The 17,209-nt window shown below is 25.3% G+C and overlaps 3 protein-coding genes across 3 annotated transcripts; all 3 read right to left on the bottom strand.

Moving 5' to 3' along the window:
• Window positions 1–24: 24 nt before the first annotated feature.
• LOC114129005 (uncharacterized) lies at window positions 25–2,926 on the bottom strand. The gene is made up of 4 exons (XM_050202892.1): window positions 2,825–2,926; window positions 2,187–2,339; window positions 787–954; window positions 25–268 (listed from the first exon to the last, which is right to left on the bottom strand). The coding sequence occupies exons 1-4, from the start codon at window positions 2,921–2,923 to the stop codon at window positions 92–94; spliced, it is 597 nt and encodes a 198-aa protein (XP_050058849.1). The 5' UTR covers window positions 2,924–2,926; the 3' UTR covers window positions 25–91.
• A 1,979-nt stretch (window positions 2,927–4,905) lies between these two features.
• Window positions 4,906–8,342, bottom strand: LOC114129010 (endonuclease G, mitochondrial). The gene is made up of 5 exons (XM_027993628.2): window positions 8,016–8,342; window positions 7,683–7,876; window positions 7,383–7,619; window positions 7,102–7,282; window positions 4,906–5,085 (listed from the first exon to the last, which is right to left on the bottom strand). Exons 1-5 carry the CDS (start codon window positions 8,208–8,210, stop codon window positions 5,002–5,004), a joined length of 891 nt encoding a protein of 296 aa, XP_027849429.1. The 5' UTR covers window positions 8,211–8,342; the 3' UTR covers window positions 4,906–5,001.
• A 632-nt stretch (window positions 8,343–8,974) lies between these two features.
• Window positions 8,975–15,992, bottom strand: LOC114129009 (mitochondrial glycine transporter B-like). The gene is made up of 7 exons (XM_027993627.2): window positions 15,552–15,992; window positions 15,381–15,487; window positions 15,233–15,317; window positions 11,363–11,542; window positions 11,084–11,255; window positions 9,640–9,797; window positions 8,975–9,574 (listed from the first exon to the last, which is right to left on the bottom strand). The coding sequence occupies exons 1-7, from the start codon at window positions 15,621–15,623 to the stop codon at window positions 9,473–9,475; spliced, it is 876 nt and encodes a 291-aa protein (XP_027849428.1). The 5' UTR covers window positions 15,624–15,992; the 3' UTR covers window positions 8,975–9,472.
• Window positions 15,993–17,209: the final 1,217 nt, after the last annotated feature.

Below are 17,209 nucleotides of genomic sequence, written 5' to 3'. Positions count from 1 at the left end.
AGATATATAGGTATAAAGGTTCAATTTTAATTTTTATTAACTATGTGAATAATTTACTATAAATTTCATAAATTTTAAATATATAAATAATTTATTCAATTTCCCATGGGCGTTTTATTTCTAAAATAAAATTCGAACAACCATGTGCAATGTTAAGTTTATCTGAAAAATGAAAACGAACTTTGTATGTTCCATAAAAAAATGTTTTTGGAAAACTGGAATTTACTGTAGCGGCTGTTAGATCATAACCACTTGACTCATAAACTCCCTGAAAATAAATAAATAATTTGTATTTTGTATTAAAATAAAATATAACTTATAATTTTCATAGCATGTAGGTATAAATAGGTACTAATACATAAAATATACTATGTATGAACAAGAAATTGTTTAACACTAAATATTTTTGTGCGAAAAACCTAAACATTAAATCAGATTCCTTTTTTTTAAGGGTTAAGAATAATAGGTAGGTATATCTCATAGTAAGATATTACGTTAATTGAAACAAGTATTGATCAATAAGTTGTATAAAAATAATAGTCCTTTTAAAATTGAAAAACAATAAGAACATAAATTAATTTAATTTATTATATCACTAATTTTATTAAGCACTTTTTCACTTTCATTGAATCAATGAATCACGTCAATGGTATCATTGGTATACATATTTTATTGTTAGGTAAAATAAATACTAAATACTCATAAATACAGTATCTATGTTTAGAAGTGAAATATAAGTTATTTTAATATCCAATTTAAATTTAAAACTTAGTAAAAAATAATTACCGGAGCTATTGGACAATTTAAGCTATTAATTCCAAAACTGTTGATGAATAGTCGCCACTCTATTCCTAAAAGATTCTTTAATGTAGAGCAAGCATTTGGAAATTTTAACAAGTGCGCATTATCTCTCCAGCCTCCAACTGAGTCTTTAATGGCCATATTCATATCAAACTAAATAAAATAATAATGATAATTTTTTAACACGATTAAGGTCATGACCAGGAATGTACACAGAGGGGTGTTTTGTGTGTTTGAACAACCCCCCGAAATCTTTGGTTTTTGTAATAAAAAATTTAAATAATTAATATGATTTGAAAAAAGTAAAAATACTTAAACAAGATTTATAAATAAAATAAAATTATACCTATTGTGTATTGACGTGATGGGAACAAACGAATTTGAAAAAAAAATGTTCTACTTTTCAAAAACATCCCCCAAAATTGTTTTCAGAGTACGTCCCTGGTCTTGACTCTTCGTATTTACAAATAACATCACAATATCACATTATTACTTATTAGGTAGGTATATAAATTTAACGTATGAACCAGAATCACGAATGTCTGATTATCGTTTGTATGCACTTTCTGTTTAGGTACCTATACTCCAAATAATTATCGTACACGATTTTTGCATCAACATACCGAGCAATAAAATGATATAAAAATAATTAAAATATCTTGAAAATTTAATATTATCGAAATTAGCACGTCTAATAAGTATGTGTAAAAATTAAATGAATTGCAATTTGAATTTGATTTGGATTCAATTGCAATCATAATTATATACATTTGAAATAATTAATGGAATATTATAAAAATCAATACTATTTAATTATCTGTAAACTGCAGTAATGCATCCTATTCTAGCAAATAACTTGGACCCATGAAAAGAAAGAACATTTTAATTCAATCTGTATTAACAATGAATCCGTAAGTACCAAAATATTTTTCTACATGTATTAGATACTTAAATAGTATTATTATGATAATATAATCAGTATTATAAAATAGTAGGTTAGGTTAGGTTAGTAAAAAATAAGAGAAAGTCTATGTCTAAGCCTAGGTCGTAAAGACGCAGATTGTCTCATTGACATTTACTTAGTTTAATTTATAATAAAAATATTGTAGAATTTGGTTGATGACTGATATATTATAAGGTATATTATTATCATCAGTATAAATTTATCAAAACATTTCACATAACTATGGATATTACACAGGTATCTATTACCTAGCACTGACCAATTGTATTGGATAATAAATAGTTAAAAATAGATGGTAGTATGGTACCCACAGGTTTATTATCTATTGCCTATTTTCAATTAAAAAAAAAAATTAAACGGTCTGTAAAGTATTTTATTCTTAACTCGTTATTTTAGTTATTATAATATTTTAATAACTTACTGTTAAATTATCATCCAATGGTATTTTTAGTGTGAAATTTCCTCTTAGTTCAGCTCTATCACTAGATAGTTTACTCAGATAAAAATTACTTTCTATACCACTTTTTGGTGAACTACATTTAATGATAGCTTTGTAGTTAATTCGATATTCACCCTAGAAACACAGTTAAACATTTATTGAGTTTTTTATTATTTTTTGAATTACATACCATGATGCTATTATTATAATTTAATATTATCATTAAAATTTCCAATGGGCGAGTAGGGAAGCTTATATCAAAAAATATAACCTCCGGGAGTATTAAAAGTTAACAATTATACTTAAATATACTAAATTACTAAATATAAATAAAATTTAAGTTATAATTTTTAGAATACACAAAAAAAAGAAATGGTGTTGTGTCTCGTCGAATGGCACAAATGCGTTTCGTGGTCTCTTCCAGCTGAAATAGATACCACTTGCTTGTGGATGGTTTCTTTAATAATAAAGTTTCCTGACTACTACTTGTCTTATTATTACTATTCAATACGTTTGTTTTAAAATTATTTCTTAATAACTATAAAAATAAATAATAATACTCACTTATACCAACATATTATACGTAAAAATAATAGTATAAAAAAAAAATCAGAACTTACGACGGGTAAAGTTGGAAAAAAATTAGGATGTTTCATATTATTAACAACAAGTGCAAACTTAATAATAATAATAATAATGGATGAATATAAATATTTCATCGTTCTTTTGTTTCACTACAAATTCGCTTTATGGTATAAATTATAATATTTGTATACTTTTAAAGTTTAAAAGTAAGTTTAAAATACCTGATTGAAACGAAAAATGTAATGATAGGTACCTTGTTTTTATAATACATTTGTCATTTATAATATATTATATAATATATAATTGTTTATTAATTATTCAATAAATACCTCTGTATTATATAAACTTAAACAATACTGTATTGTTACATGTTACAATTTAAAATTTTTTTTAATTAACCGTGCACAGTTGCACTAGGTACTTAAAATTATGAAGTTCCTTTCATAATTTTGTTTTATTTTAATATTAGGTATCTATCATAACAATATAATACATAATTATTGTTGATGATCATGTTGTTCATTTCTACATATTATACATTTTCATTTTCATTACCTATATAATATGAATTGATACAATCAGTAGGTACATAACTATCTATTTTTGCATTCAAACTGTTCAAGGATAATTTTTGTATTTTTTCACTGAGGCTTTTAACAATTATTTACAGCATCGAAGTGTGAACACGTCATTTTTTTTTACAGGGTACAGGACATATAAATACATATTTTTTTGATAGAATTCTAATTTTTAACTGTTTTTTCTATGCATGCGCAGTAAAATAAAAATTTCTTAAATAGAAACCAATATTTTTGATACTGGATTTGGATGGCTTTATTTTTTCTCAGTAACTTTGATCTTTACAGTTTTTTAATATCTTAAAAATTGACATTTTTAGAACGGTCGAAAGTTTTAAATTATGTAATTCGTATAATATAATATCACATTTTTCGACGCTCTATCTTAATCACGCATTTATAGGTATTATTAATTATTATAACAATTTATTTATGTCCAAACTACTAAATTACAATTGAAATTATTAATAGATCAACAAAAAACAATTTATTTTTATTAAAACTACAAGGTGTATTTAATTAATATTACATGGAATTTATAAAAAATATCATTTCAATTATCGATAATTTATTATTCAATAAATTGTTCAAAGTTATTATCATTATTTTCAACGCATGTGTCCATTCGTCACAGAAGTTCTCTCTGCGTGGCTGTTAATATTTTATCTTTGGTGAGTTCATTGCATGCAATGATTATTTTATTTTTCAAATCTTCAAGATTAATAGATGGATTAGCATAATCTTCTGTTTTTAAGTGTCCCTATAAAAAATAATTTAACGGTGTTGTATCAGGTGATCTAGTGGGCCATTGTACTGGACCATATGTTCCCATTCATTTATGCCCAAAAGTTTGGTTAAGGTATTCTCGAACAATTATTGCATTATAGGCGGGAGCCTCATCTTGTTGAAAAAATAAATTCATGTGGGTATCTAAATTGAATTCATCCAAATAATATGTTGGTAGCGTGTTCGAAAAAAATTCTAGGTACCACCTACTTGTCAAAGTACTTTCATGAAAGTAAGGACCTAGTAAAAGCCCATACCAGACATTCGTTCCCCACACATGCTGAAAGATTGAATCATTTGTCCATTAAAGATTATGATCTGACCAATAGTGGTTATTTTGTTTGTTGATAACACCACAAAATTGAATGTGTTTTTCCCACAAAGATACCGAATTCTCTAGCCAAATTTCTAACAGAAGAACAAGAATTTGATCTTTGCCTACATATAAAAATTTGCTTGCATCGGCACTGTAAATAGCAAAAACATGTGCATTATGATATATTTAACCTTAGAGCACATACATCTTAGTTAAAAAGACCAGGCTTTTAGAATTTTGTTCATTACTTCAAAAATATGGAATATTGATTTAACCCAACCTAAGTAACTTCTAATTAGGTGTGATAAACTAAAATTAGATACGACTCCCAATTGTATACAATTTTATGTCTGTAGTATAAAAAGATTCAAAGTTCATTATCTATTGAAAAAACTGTCTAAAAGACATTTAGTAGAAAACAGAAGTGTAAGGTAAATATTTTATATATATAATTTTATTATAATTCATACAATTGATATATTTATAACACATAATTGTATGCGTTAAATACTAAGTCATCTGATTCTAATTATTAATTAAGTTTTATAAATTTATCAAGTGTCAATCTCTTGAAAAATTGTAGTCCCGATGCACGTTCAATTACTTCCAAAGGCATCTGAAATATTTTAAACAAAAAATGTATGATTTATAACTTATAATATGTTCTTTATATATTTTAATTCCATATTATATGATTTAAAATTACTTGTTGAAATTTGTTTACTGGTTATAGTCATATAAAAATATAAAAATAAATTGAAATTTTTTATTCTAATACTCTAATGTTATGTTATTTTTTATCATAGGCATATCACCAAGAGTTTTAACCATAATTCACCCCACAAATGTCTTCATCTCACAAAAAATCTTTTTTACTAATTAGCAGAGCTTGGGTTTTATAGCATTTGTTAATTTTTATTGGATACAGATAAAAATAGCAGAGCAAGCTATAAATTTTTTTGAGCACCAAGAACTCCAAATATGAAATTTTATTCGGCTATTTTTTTTTGCATAATTAAAGAATTTTTTGCATTAAGTGCTATTTTTAAGTTTTGGTGTCATTTTTGGCTAATTTGCATAACTTTTGCAACATTTTCACATTTTTATAAATTTAATTTATCTTAAATGACAAAACATTTGGTCATTACTCATTCTACACTAAAATAATTTTGAATGTTATTTCATTAAAAAAATAATAATTACTTGAATTGTATTCTTATTTCCAAAGAATTTTAAATAGTTTCCATTTTCACTCAAATAATTCTTTTTTAATTAAAATTTTTGTTTTTTTTTTTTATAAAATTTTTATATATAAGTTTTTTAATTTGTGAACAAAATAAATTTTTATTTTTGCTGTTTATGGTGTCTTTAGGGCATATTATAGCGCTTATTTTAAGATTTTAAAGGACATAATATTATAGCTAAAGAACAGATTTCTAGGTTTTTAAAATTTTAAAATATGACAATAATATTTTTTTTTTTTGAAAATAGTTCAATAAAAACAATAAATAAGCATCGTGCACTATTCCTTTGATAATAGGTAAATTATATTTACTATAATACAATCACCACAGATATATTTATTTATTTACTTATATATATTTCTTAATTATTCAATATATCTGTGACAATCACCCACTAAGAGTGACAAAATGACCACCATAACCAATTTGATTACAAAAAAGTAGATAATTGAATGATATTTTATTTATTTTTTATTCTTAAATCAAAAAAAAAATTTCTAAAAAAAAAAACTTTCTCGAGAAATTAACAATTTATATGACTTTTTATGAAGAATATCAGAATATATTCTAAAATATAAAAAATAAATAGGCTAAGTATTCTTTAATGTACAAAATATGCTTTAATATGCAAAATAAATATTTCTTACCAACTCTGGATAAATTGTCCACATTTTTTATTCTCATAAAATTTCATAAATCCAATAAAAATGTGTAAAAATCTAAAGATTCGCTCTCTAATTATAGAGCATATTTCAGTTATTTTTAGTGCTATAAAATCAGAGCTCTGCTAATAAGTAATAAACTGCCATCTAATAAATACATTTCAGAGTAAATTGTTTATCATTTGTTGATAAATATAAATAAATAATAAAACTGCAATAAAATTAAGAATCTTAATTTCAGTTTTTATTTCTGAATAAAGAACATTGAATATGTCTTTCATATTCGTTTTATTAATTATTATTACCATGTTTAAAGCTAAAATTAGAAGCAGCTGACACAATATATACTTAAAATTGTTAATCGTTTGCAATGATTTATCATTCAATTTAAATTTTAACCAAAACTGATCCACAATCGGCACAATGAGATATGCTCTTATTTCGCAGTGAGTATAGGTACTCAATTACACAATATACTTGAAATAGTTGAAACTTGAAAAATGACTTTTAAAAACTGTGATCTCAATAATAATTTTAAAAATCTATATTTGTTTGCTTAATATATGATAGAACAATTAAAATTTGATTATCATACTTATTCTTGAGATAATATCCATAAACTAAAGAATTATAAAATTTTCTTAACAAGTATTACCCAATACTGCTTTAAACTTATTACTAATTAGTTATTTTAAAAAATTTAATTTAATTCAGTTATATAATTACTTGAAAGTCTTTTAATGGTATGTCATCAGGAATTACTTGATTGGGCATTAAATAACATTCTAAATAAAATTTAGACTCTGTACTTTCAGTAACAATAATTTTATAAAAATGTGTTGGAACAGCAACGTGATTATCTCCAATTACTTGATATTTGACCCATAATTTTCCATCATCTCCTTTTCTAAAAATATTTTTGTTTCATTTAGAGTGTGTACACCTAATACTTATTTAAGAACAGATTAGTATCATTCATTTAAAATTGAAATTATTTAATATCTTACTTTGGCAAAAAAAGTGGACCAGAACAAATATAAACATTTTTATTATGTTTTGCTTTTTTTCTAACATATTTTTCTAAATTATTCCAAGCATCTCGATTGAATCCTTTACCAACTTGTGGAGCAATATTTGATAAGACAAATGTTTGTTTTATTAATTCCTGACTTGATTTATGATTTCCAGCTGCTGCTAGATGTCCACGATCAAAACCACTATTTTTATAATCTTTATTCGTAGCCCTAAAATATATCATTTTTAAATCAATACTTTATTTTATGTGGTAATATTAAGATAAAAATAACCGATAAAACTCATGAAATGATTTATCTTCATAAAAGTCACATGATGCTCTATCTACATTAGGATTATACGCCACGCTTTCTGGTGTGAGGTGTTCTAAAACCCAATGGGGTATACGATTCCTTTGATCATAAGAAAGAACAAAGTTCTTATATGAACGTACATTATCCAAACTTGGAAATCCATACTTCATAATCTTAAAATCATTATATTGGTATAAAAAAAATATGCTTAGTTAATAAACTTAAGATAATAAAAACATAATTTATAAAGTAGATGATAAATAATAAGAATTGCAATTAAATGTATTAAAGTATGTGTATTCTGCATTTTACCTGGGATACTCGCTGTTCATTATTAATAATTAGTTCTTGATTATTGGACACAATACCATCAGCATACACTGCATCAAATATTTTAAATCCTGGTACTCTGTGCGATGCATTTAATTCCCTATATTTTCTATCCATCCATATTCCAAGGCAAAAGCTTGAAATACCAACAACTGCAGTAATATGTTTGGGAAACATTTCTAAATTCTAATAATTAATAAATAATAATTCCACTGACCTACTATTCAAATTTGTCAGAAGAAAATTCAAAAAGGTCGTTTAAATTTTATGTTGGTCTTATCTTCAGCCTTCATGGTTAATTGCTTAATGTTTTTTTATTTTGATTGACGAAAACTGTGATAACAGGAATTGATAAAAAAAAAACATATGATGAACTCAGAACTTCAGAACTCAGAAGTCAGAATACCCGACCAGCGACCGCATGTCATGGGAATACGTCATTACCTACATATTAACTTTTAAAGTTTTGTATCACAATTCACAAAATGATGATTGATGATTCAGTACTTCGGTAGTATTACCACAGAATCTATTCATGACATATATTCTGTGGTATTACCAGGGCAGCATTTAGGGGGTACAACGGGTACAATTGTACCAGGCGGCAAATTTTTAGGGAGGGCTATAGTTTTTAGGAGCAGTAGTAAAGAGGTACAAAATGTTGAATAAATTCTGATAATCGTGGTGGAAAGAAATGTGATGATACCACATATACTTATGAAAAATTATAACAAACTACACATAAAAGTCAGATTACTTAACTGTAACAGTACCTGATAGAACATAAATATTATGATATTCATTCTAAAATAAATACAGTTTATGATTGTCACTATATTGAAAATAATTAGTTATATCAATAAATCATTAATTATACATTTTATAATTAATGGTTATATCCTTAAGTTAATAGGTACTAGGTTAAAAAGTATTTTTATAAATAAAATAAAAATATATTTTATTAGAATGATTAAAATAAATTATGTTATAATTTAACATAAATGTATTAACAACAAATTTACATAATTAAAACACCATACTTAAGAAAAAAATAATAATAAGAAAAAAAAAACTACAGAAGAATTAAAATATTAAGAATTGTAATAAAATTAATGCATACAGCATGCACTTCTACTGCTAGAACAACTAGAAACTTAAATAAAATTATACTCTCTTAAACATGTTTGATATGTTGCTAAAATATTTCAGTCTAATTAAAACTTATTATATATCTAATAATGTAATTTAATATTCAAGTTTCTAATCCATTTTTGGTTATTTTCTTATTCAAATTTAAAAAGATATGATAAAATGTTTACATCATTATTTGACAGCTACCTATTTTTAAAGAATTGTAACCTATTTTGATCAAGATTAAACATAGTTGACACGTCATTATTGCTTAAATTATAAATATTTAAATTTATATTAATAATCATCTAAGATAATTTTTCGTATACAGTCCAAGTCATTGCAGCCATTAAAGATCGTCTTAAAACTCGAAGAGACAGCCCTTTAAAATAACCAGCTATTCCATATTTCTGTAAATCATTAAATAGTTTGAATCAGAAGTTATTACTTAAAATAATAGTACCTATGTACTTACTCGTTTAATCATAATAAAAGCATCAATTAAAAGGAGTTTTTCTTTTGATACTTGCTGACTAGTTTTTATTACATCAAATGGTTGAGTTATACAGGATGCTAATCCTCCAGCTAAAAGGCCACATCCAAAAATATAAAGTGGTTGTTTGTTGTCTATTTCTAATTGAACAAAACAAAACAATATTTGATTAACTATTTATGTTCTATATAAATTATTTTTTCATGAAAGTAAAATATAGTGTTCAATTAGTAGCTCAATAAATCGGCATGTTCAGTATTTTGGAATTATATGTGAACACATATATGTGTGGGTGGCCTAATTTTATTTTCGGTCAAGATGATTAAAAATGTTATTTTTAAGTATTCAAGGAAAAATAAAAGTGTTTTTAAAAGTAATTTAAAATTCATAAAATTTTAAATTTTAATACAATCTACCACTTAAGTTGGGCTTACAGTAAGTTACAGTTATCGAATACAAAGGCACAATTAATTGTTTAGATATTAGAGTTAAAACATTGACCAATAAAGATATTTCAACAAAAAAAACACCCAATTTTTCTATAAAAATTTGTTGCTATGCTTAAAAAGTATTTACCGTATATTTGAAACTTTTCACTAATATGCATTTTAATGTACAATGAATTTTTTTAAATATTTATTTCATTTTAAGTTATTTAGACAGCCTTTATAATTTATACACACAGTATATTGTCAATATTGATTTATAAATTATGAGTTAAAATTGCCCAATAACAATATTATAATAACTAATAGTATAATAATATGCATAGTTGATTTTTCAAAAATTAGTACAAGTTAATCCTATTGTTATACTATTAAAAAAAGAAATTATTATAGTATAAATATTTTTATTTTAGGAATAGCGGTTAAAATACTTTTTTAACTTATAATTGTTATTTATTTATGATGATTTATCATTGAATTCAAATTATATATATTTATGAATTATTATAATAACCTACTCAATGACATATCTGAAATAAAGCTGAGCAAGATTACATATTTTTTAATAATTATTTTGTCCAATCTCACAAATGAAGTCGTCTAGAAGCTTTTTTCATTAACTTTTGAAGAATTTCTGGTTCTGAGATTTTTTCAGATTTATTTATATTTAATTAAACTAGTTGTTAAGCCAGTCTTTGGTACTATTGTTACACGTGTTTACCTAAGCTAAATAGATTACACAGTCATCTGAGTCATTGTTGAATGTAGAATAATTAGTTATTATCCTATGAAATCTTAGAATTGAATATATAATCCAGTCTATGGGGTGAAGGAGCGTGGTATAATTGCTCAATTTCCATACCTATACCATTGGTCTTATATATTATTATTTATTATAAAAGTTTTTTTAAACATTTTTAAATTTACAATAAATTAATACAAAATTCTCACAACATTTATTTTAGTTGTATAATACTTGCCTTCTAATAATATTATATTTTTTAATTTTATAAAAATCATAAAATATAATGCAGAAAATGGAGCATCTCGTAAAATTGTTGGTGTCCATCCACGACACAAAACCTTCCAACCTTCCAACCTATAAATATCAGATAGGCCACGGGTCAAAGTTGTGTAATGATATTGACCACTCTGAAAATAAGTGTTAAAGGTTTACAATAATTAACTAAGTTGTAAGAAGTATAACTAAAAAGTTAATTAAAATTTACACGGGTACACGAGTGTATTTACTTACTTACTTCTACTCTAGTTTTTAAAACAGTGAAAGGCATTAGTACAGAAACAGTAATACATCGTGCACTAAATCCAGCTACTCCAGACTTAACCATAGAAGTCTGATTATTTTTTGTTAAATATGAATATATTAATTGTGTCAATGATATGTGAATGGCAATTCCTGGAATATTGCGTACAAGAGACTAAAAATATAAAAATTTAACAATTCAAAGCGTATAAAATAAATAATACTACATATATACCTATTATGATTATTAATTTAGGTAGGTATATGGATAATTTATATATTGTTTTAAACTTTAAGCGCAGAGCGATCTACGTGTCTATTTTTGTCTGTAATTATCTTTTAGAGCAGTAAACATAGCAGAACTCAGATTATCCGAACGCCAATCAATCAGACGAGAAAAAAAAGAAAATGTGCTAAGTCGGCTTTTTTTTTTGTTTTTAAAGACGTCACATATTATAATTATTAATTACCTATAGCTTATTTTGTTTCAGTTAAATATTTTAATAAAATTATTTGTTTATGGTTACGAATTTTAAATTATTTTACATACATATTAATAATGAATACATACAATATATTCATACAATTACATATAACTTTTGATATGTCATATTATACTCATATGTCAATCATCCGGATATTTGCTTATCCGGACCACCCTTGACATTAATTAGTCCGAATAATCGGAGTTCTACTATACTACGATTTCCAACTTTAAGGATTGTTTCTGAAAGCAAATTAGGTCTAATTGGTTCTTTGGATATTAAAAAGTAAAACAATTCTACTTGCAATGATGTTTAAAAATACCTATTAAAGACGTGTAGGCACGATTTTTTTTATAAGACATTTGAATTTTCAATTTTGACGAAATTTAATATTAAAATAAAGATTGACAATGTTCGTTGTAATAAATTAAAACATATTATTCACGGGGATTTGAAACTAACTTATATTACTATATTTTATACACACAATGATAATTCAAATGCAATGATTTTGGTAAAAAGTAATTCGACCTACACCGACACACCGTATTTTTAAATAGTAAAATAAATTAATTTAATGGCAATATCATAAAATATACTTGATAATTATTTTTTTATGGTAATACAGGTTGACTGAACGGCTTCACTCAAAACCGTTATTTGTAAGTTGTGGTATAACATTGAATTCAAATTTATCATATAATATATTACAATAACTTTCTCACTCAATGACGAGAAATAATCGACACCTACTGAAGGTACAGCTTAATGGTTACCTAATTTGTTTGTTTTTTTTTTTTATTTTAAAGCTCTGTAATGTATTTATTACGAAAAAAACCCAATAACATACATTTTTGAAGTTTATTTAAATTATAATGTGTGAGATTACGTGTATGATAATAAATAATGGACAACATTTTGTTTAGGAAATTGATTATCATTAAATGTACCTATTAAGATTGAAAAAAAATTGTTCATTCGATGGCATGAAGTATGATATTTGTTCAGATCACCAAAATAATATAAGTAAGATTAAATTTGTTTATGTTTAATAAAAAAAAGACAAAATAGAAATAAAAAAATTAAGCAGCTTTACTCTGCTGGTGTATTCAGGATAACAAAATAAATACGTTTTACCTATAAATCCATTAACCAAAGGACTAGATGAATTTTCTATTATTTATCAAATGGAATAAATTTACCTCGAAGACTTGGATATTAAAATTTTGAATATTCGAGAATCTTTTATTGGTCATAGATATAAGTTATTATTATAAAATAGACACGGAGATAAGGAATAAATAATAATACAACGACATATTTTACACAAGTTGATTAATGATACATTTGAGTATTTGACAAATTACACAATTGGCGTTTCCGCTACTCACCCTCTTTCTCACCATTGGGGTCTAGGAAATATGCATAATTGGTGAGAATATGAGACCTAACTAGTAACTAGATTGAGTAAACTGACTAACGTGAATTTAAATAAATTATTTAACCTATACAACTACGCGAAAAACGGGCAGTTTGAAAAATTATTGTTATACAAATTTAGTTTTAAAGGTATACACAAGTACGAACAAGAAATTATCAACGTCTAAAATCTAAAATGATAAACATATCAAATCGTATTACATCAAAGCCGATCTAAGTAGGGCCAATCCCAGACCTCGCATTCGCACTTAGTTACCTACCTCGCGTTAATAAAAAATTAAATGATATTCTAATTCTTCTTAAAAAAATGATTGAATCTTCGCTTTAGTCGGCTTTACCTTAGCCAGTTCTGTATTGCAAGGTATAAACAGAAATATTTACAAATAATATATAAAGCAAAAATAAAAACTTCGAAAAAAACTATACCAATGTTAACAATCACTTCATCACAGCCTATCATCTTACACTATGGTTTTAGTAAATTAGTGAATACTGAATATTAATAAAATACCTAATAGAATAATGATAATATCAAATATCAGAACTCAGAAGTTAAAACACTGTCAGTGGCTAGTTTCAACACATGTACATAATATTGTACCAACAGTCTACAAGTTACAATTGTCATTAATGGACTTATTATTATTATTATTTATTATTAACTAGTCAGTAGTCTACTATACTGTCTTTTAAGTAGGTACCTAGTGAATTCTTTTTGAGTTATCAGAGAATATTTAATAAAAAATAGCAACACAGTACATATTCAATCAAAAATCATAAACCAATAGTTATTATTTTAATCCAATACAAATGGAAATATGCGATAAACTTAAGTTCCTACTGGAAACTGGAATAAGATCAACGTTGCAATTAGACACTTAGCAGTTAGCAGGTATAAGAAAAACTACCGAAAAGTGTTAAGTAATTTACTTACACAAAATATATCTGTTGAATGTTAATTACAAATTTACCTTTCAAGTTTCAGTTGATGTGTTAATTTACTTAAATATAAAATCTATCCTCAGAAAAATAAATTTATTATAATATGCCAGTGAAATAGCTATGAAAATATTTAAAAATTAAAAACTGAAATTCTCACTTCTAGTAAGGATATTATTTTTATTAATTAAATAAAATAAACACCATCTTCAAAAAAAATTATCATATATGATATGTTGATATATTATGAACATGATATATATTTATATAATTAATCTAAATTAAAAATGTTTTACAAAGAAATTATACAAAAAGGGTATAAATAAAGAAATTCTATAACAATGTTTAAATCATTTGTTTTTAAATTATAATTTTGTCTATTTTCCAAAAAAAAATGTATACAGTTTGAATTGTATCTATACTCTATATAGTTAGGTACAATAATATCTAGTATTTAACACTCAAAAGTGATTCTAAAATTTAAATGAGAGCTACAATGTTGGAATAATATTGCAGAATGTATATCGTAAATATGTTTTTTAACTCTACTAAATTCTTTGCTCATAGTAGCTGCTCTGTTGTACCTTTGGACCTTGACTAATAAAGTATTTGGTATTCAAACTAACATCAGACATATATTTACACAAATTATTTAACAAAAATATAGGCTCATATTGGCCTTATTCTTAAATAATCTTTTAACCACTATACTTGTTGCGCTTAAAGTTTATTTTTAAGATAAGTTATCTTTCAAATAATATAATTTAAATATTGATATTAGTTTCAAAATTCATTTAATTTAAGTATTTGTATTTGATGGAAAATTATTTCTTTGGTATTATGTATTTTCTATAGTTCAATTAAATAACCAAAATCATTTAAGAATACAAAAATGTTATGATTAATTTATGTAGAGAAAGATTTTTACAAATATAATAAAATAGATAAAGTTAATTTAGATGTATTAAATAAAATATAAAATATAATAGATAGGTACTTACTGGAGACAGCCCTCTCCAAAATCCAAAAAAAGATTCTTGCTGCCAGACTGATTTTGTGGCATTAATAATTCCTAATTTTTTATCACTAATAAACATAATGTTAGTTAAATTAAAATTCAATAATATATTTTCTTTATAGTTTAGTTACTTTCTAGGATCTTGTAAGACTGTTTTTACAACGTCAAATGGCTGAAACACAACTGTAGAAAATAATCCAGATGTAGAACCAGCAATAAATGATTTTAATATTGGATGCTGTAAAATTATGAATAAAATTTAATATAATTTAAATATCACACAATAAACTAAAGCTACTTACATCATGAACAAATGAATTAACAGGAATATTATTATTACTGTTTGATCTATTAATATCAAAAGTAGACTCCATATTTAAGGTGTGATTTTATTTATTGATCCAAAGTCATATAAACATTTTAAATATTTAAATTTGATATATTTTGAGTTTTCAGCTACTAAAATTTAAAATTCACTACTATGACCAACTATTAGCTAATAGCCAAAGTGATTTGTCAAGAATCAGTGTTAAACTGTTAAATCGTAGTGATTCCATATCGTTATCAGTATAGAGTATTAAACATGAAAATGTGTTATTGAATAGATAACAGTATAACATACAACAATATTATGGTATTAATGTGTTCTCTCAACCACTTCACCATATTATGGCCGTGTCATAGTATTCCACACAGGTCTCGCATTCAAATCGTACTGTCCGTACTGAAGTCTGAACACTTAATCACTGGCTATGTAAACGCAGATCATAAAACAATTTAAAAATTACACTCGATCAGCTGATCGTGTTTGTTTACCGGAAACTATTACTGTTGTGGGGATGTTCAAGCGCAAGGCCAAGGCCGTAACTGGAAATTAATTTCAGTGGGGGGAGGGGTTTAATCTAAAAAAATTGTGTTCTAATTTTAATTTAATATTTTATAGGTAATTTATTATAGTATAAATTTTATTTCAAAATTTCGGGAGAGGGGGTATGAACCCCCGAAACCCCTCCCCAGGTACGGCCTTGCTCAAGGCTACAATCACCCACTTCCGTTAAATCACCAAATATAGTGTCATAGTGTCGTATCGTCGTAGGCCTAGTGCATAATATAAAAACATAGTACCTAGATACCTATAATACCTATGTCCTATACGTCTATACGTTACACGATAAATTTTTTTTTATATTTTCATTTTTATCATCATACTTCTTTCGAGGTATTGGATCACCAATAATGTTAAATGGGTCGGCAAAAATTAATTAATTAAGAGTACCTATCCAATATTGGGTTTATTTTTATTCTCCCATTGAACATTATTCATAAAAAGATCCCATGAAAAATTGGTAAATATCTTGGGTCGCCAGTTCGCCACTATACAAAGGTTGAGAACCGCTGATATATAAGCTGTAAATCATAATTACATCTATAATCTACAGCCGTATAGGTAATATCGAATCTCAATGTATATCTGTACCATCTGATAATGTATATTTTTTTTCTCCATCAGACCATTCTTTACTGAGAAGTTCAACTTTTTTGCCCACCTTGAACTTTAAAAAAATTAATGCTATCAATAATTTATTATTGTAACGTATTATAAATTATAATCATTTACCAGTAACTATATTGATTACATTTTTTTTTTTTTGATTAAAAATTAATTGTACTTTTAAATCTACTTAATACGTGTAGCCAAAAAGTAGTCATAAAATTTGCTTCTAATTTCATATTATTCCTCATTGCATTGTTATCATACCTGCACTAGTACTAGGATTTCCATTCATACCTGAATCAACCTGCATCTAATACTTCAGGAGTATCATCAGAACGAAATCGCTGTGTACTTGATTATACTTCAACGTTTTACTTTTTTCTTACTGTTTGATAATTGTTAAACTATGTATCTATAAATACGTCAAGGTTGCAAAAACAACATGTCATTTTTAAAGAGAAGAAA

The sequence above is a fragment of the Aphis gossypii genome, chromosome 3 (genome assembly GCF_020184175.1).
Source record: "Aphis gossypii isolate Hap1 chromosome 3, ASM2018417v2, whole genome shotgun sequence".
NCBI classification, from domain to species: domain Eukaryota; kingdom Metazoa; phylum Arthropoda; class Insecta; order Hemiptera; family Aphididae; genus Aphis; species Aphis gossypii.
The sequence above is the reverse complement of the archived record's forward strand: the minus strand, read 5'-3'. Positions and strand labels throughout refer to the sequence as shown.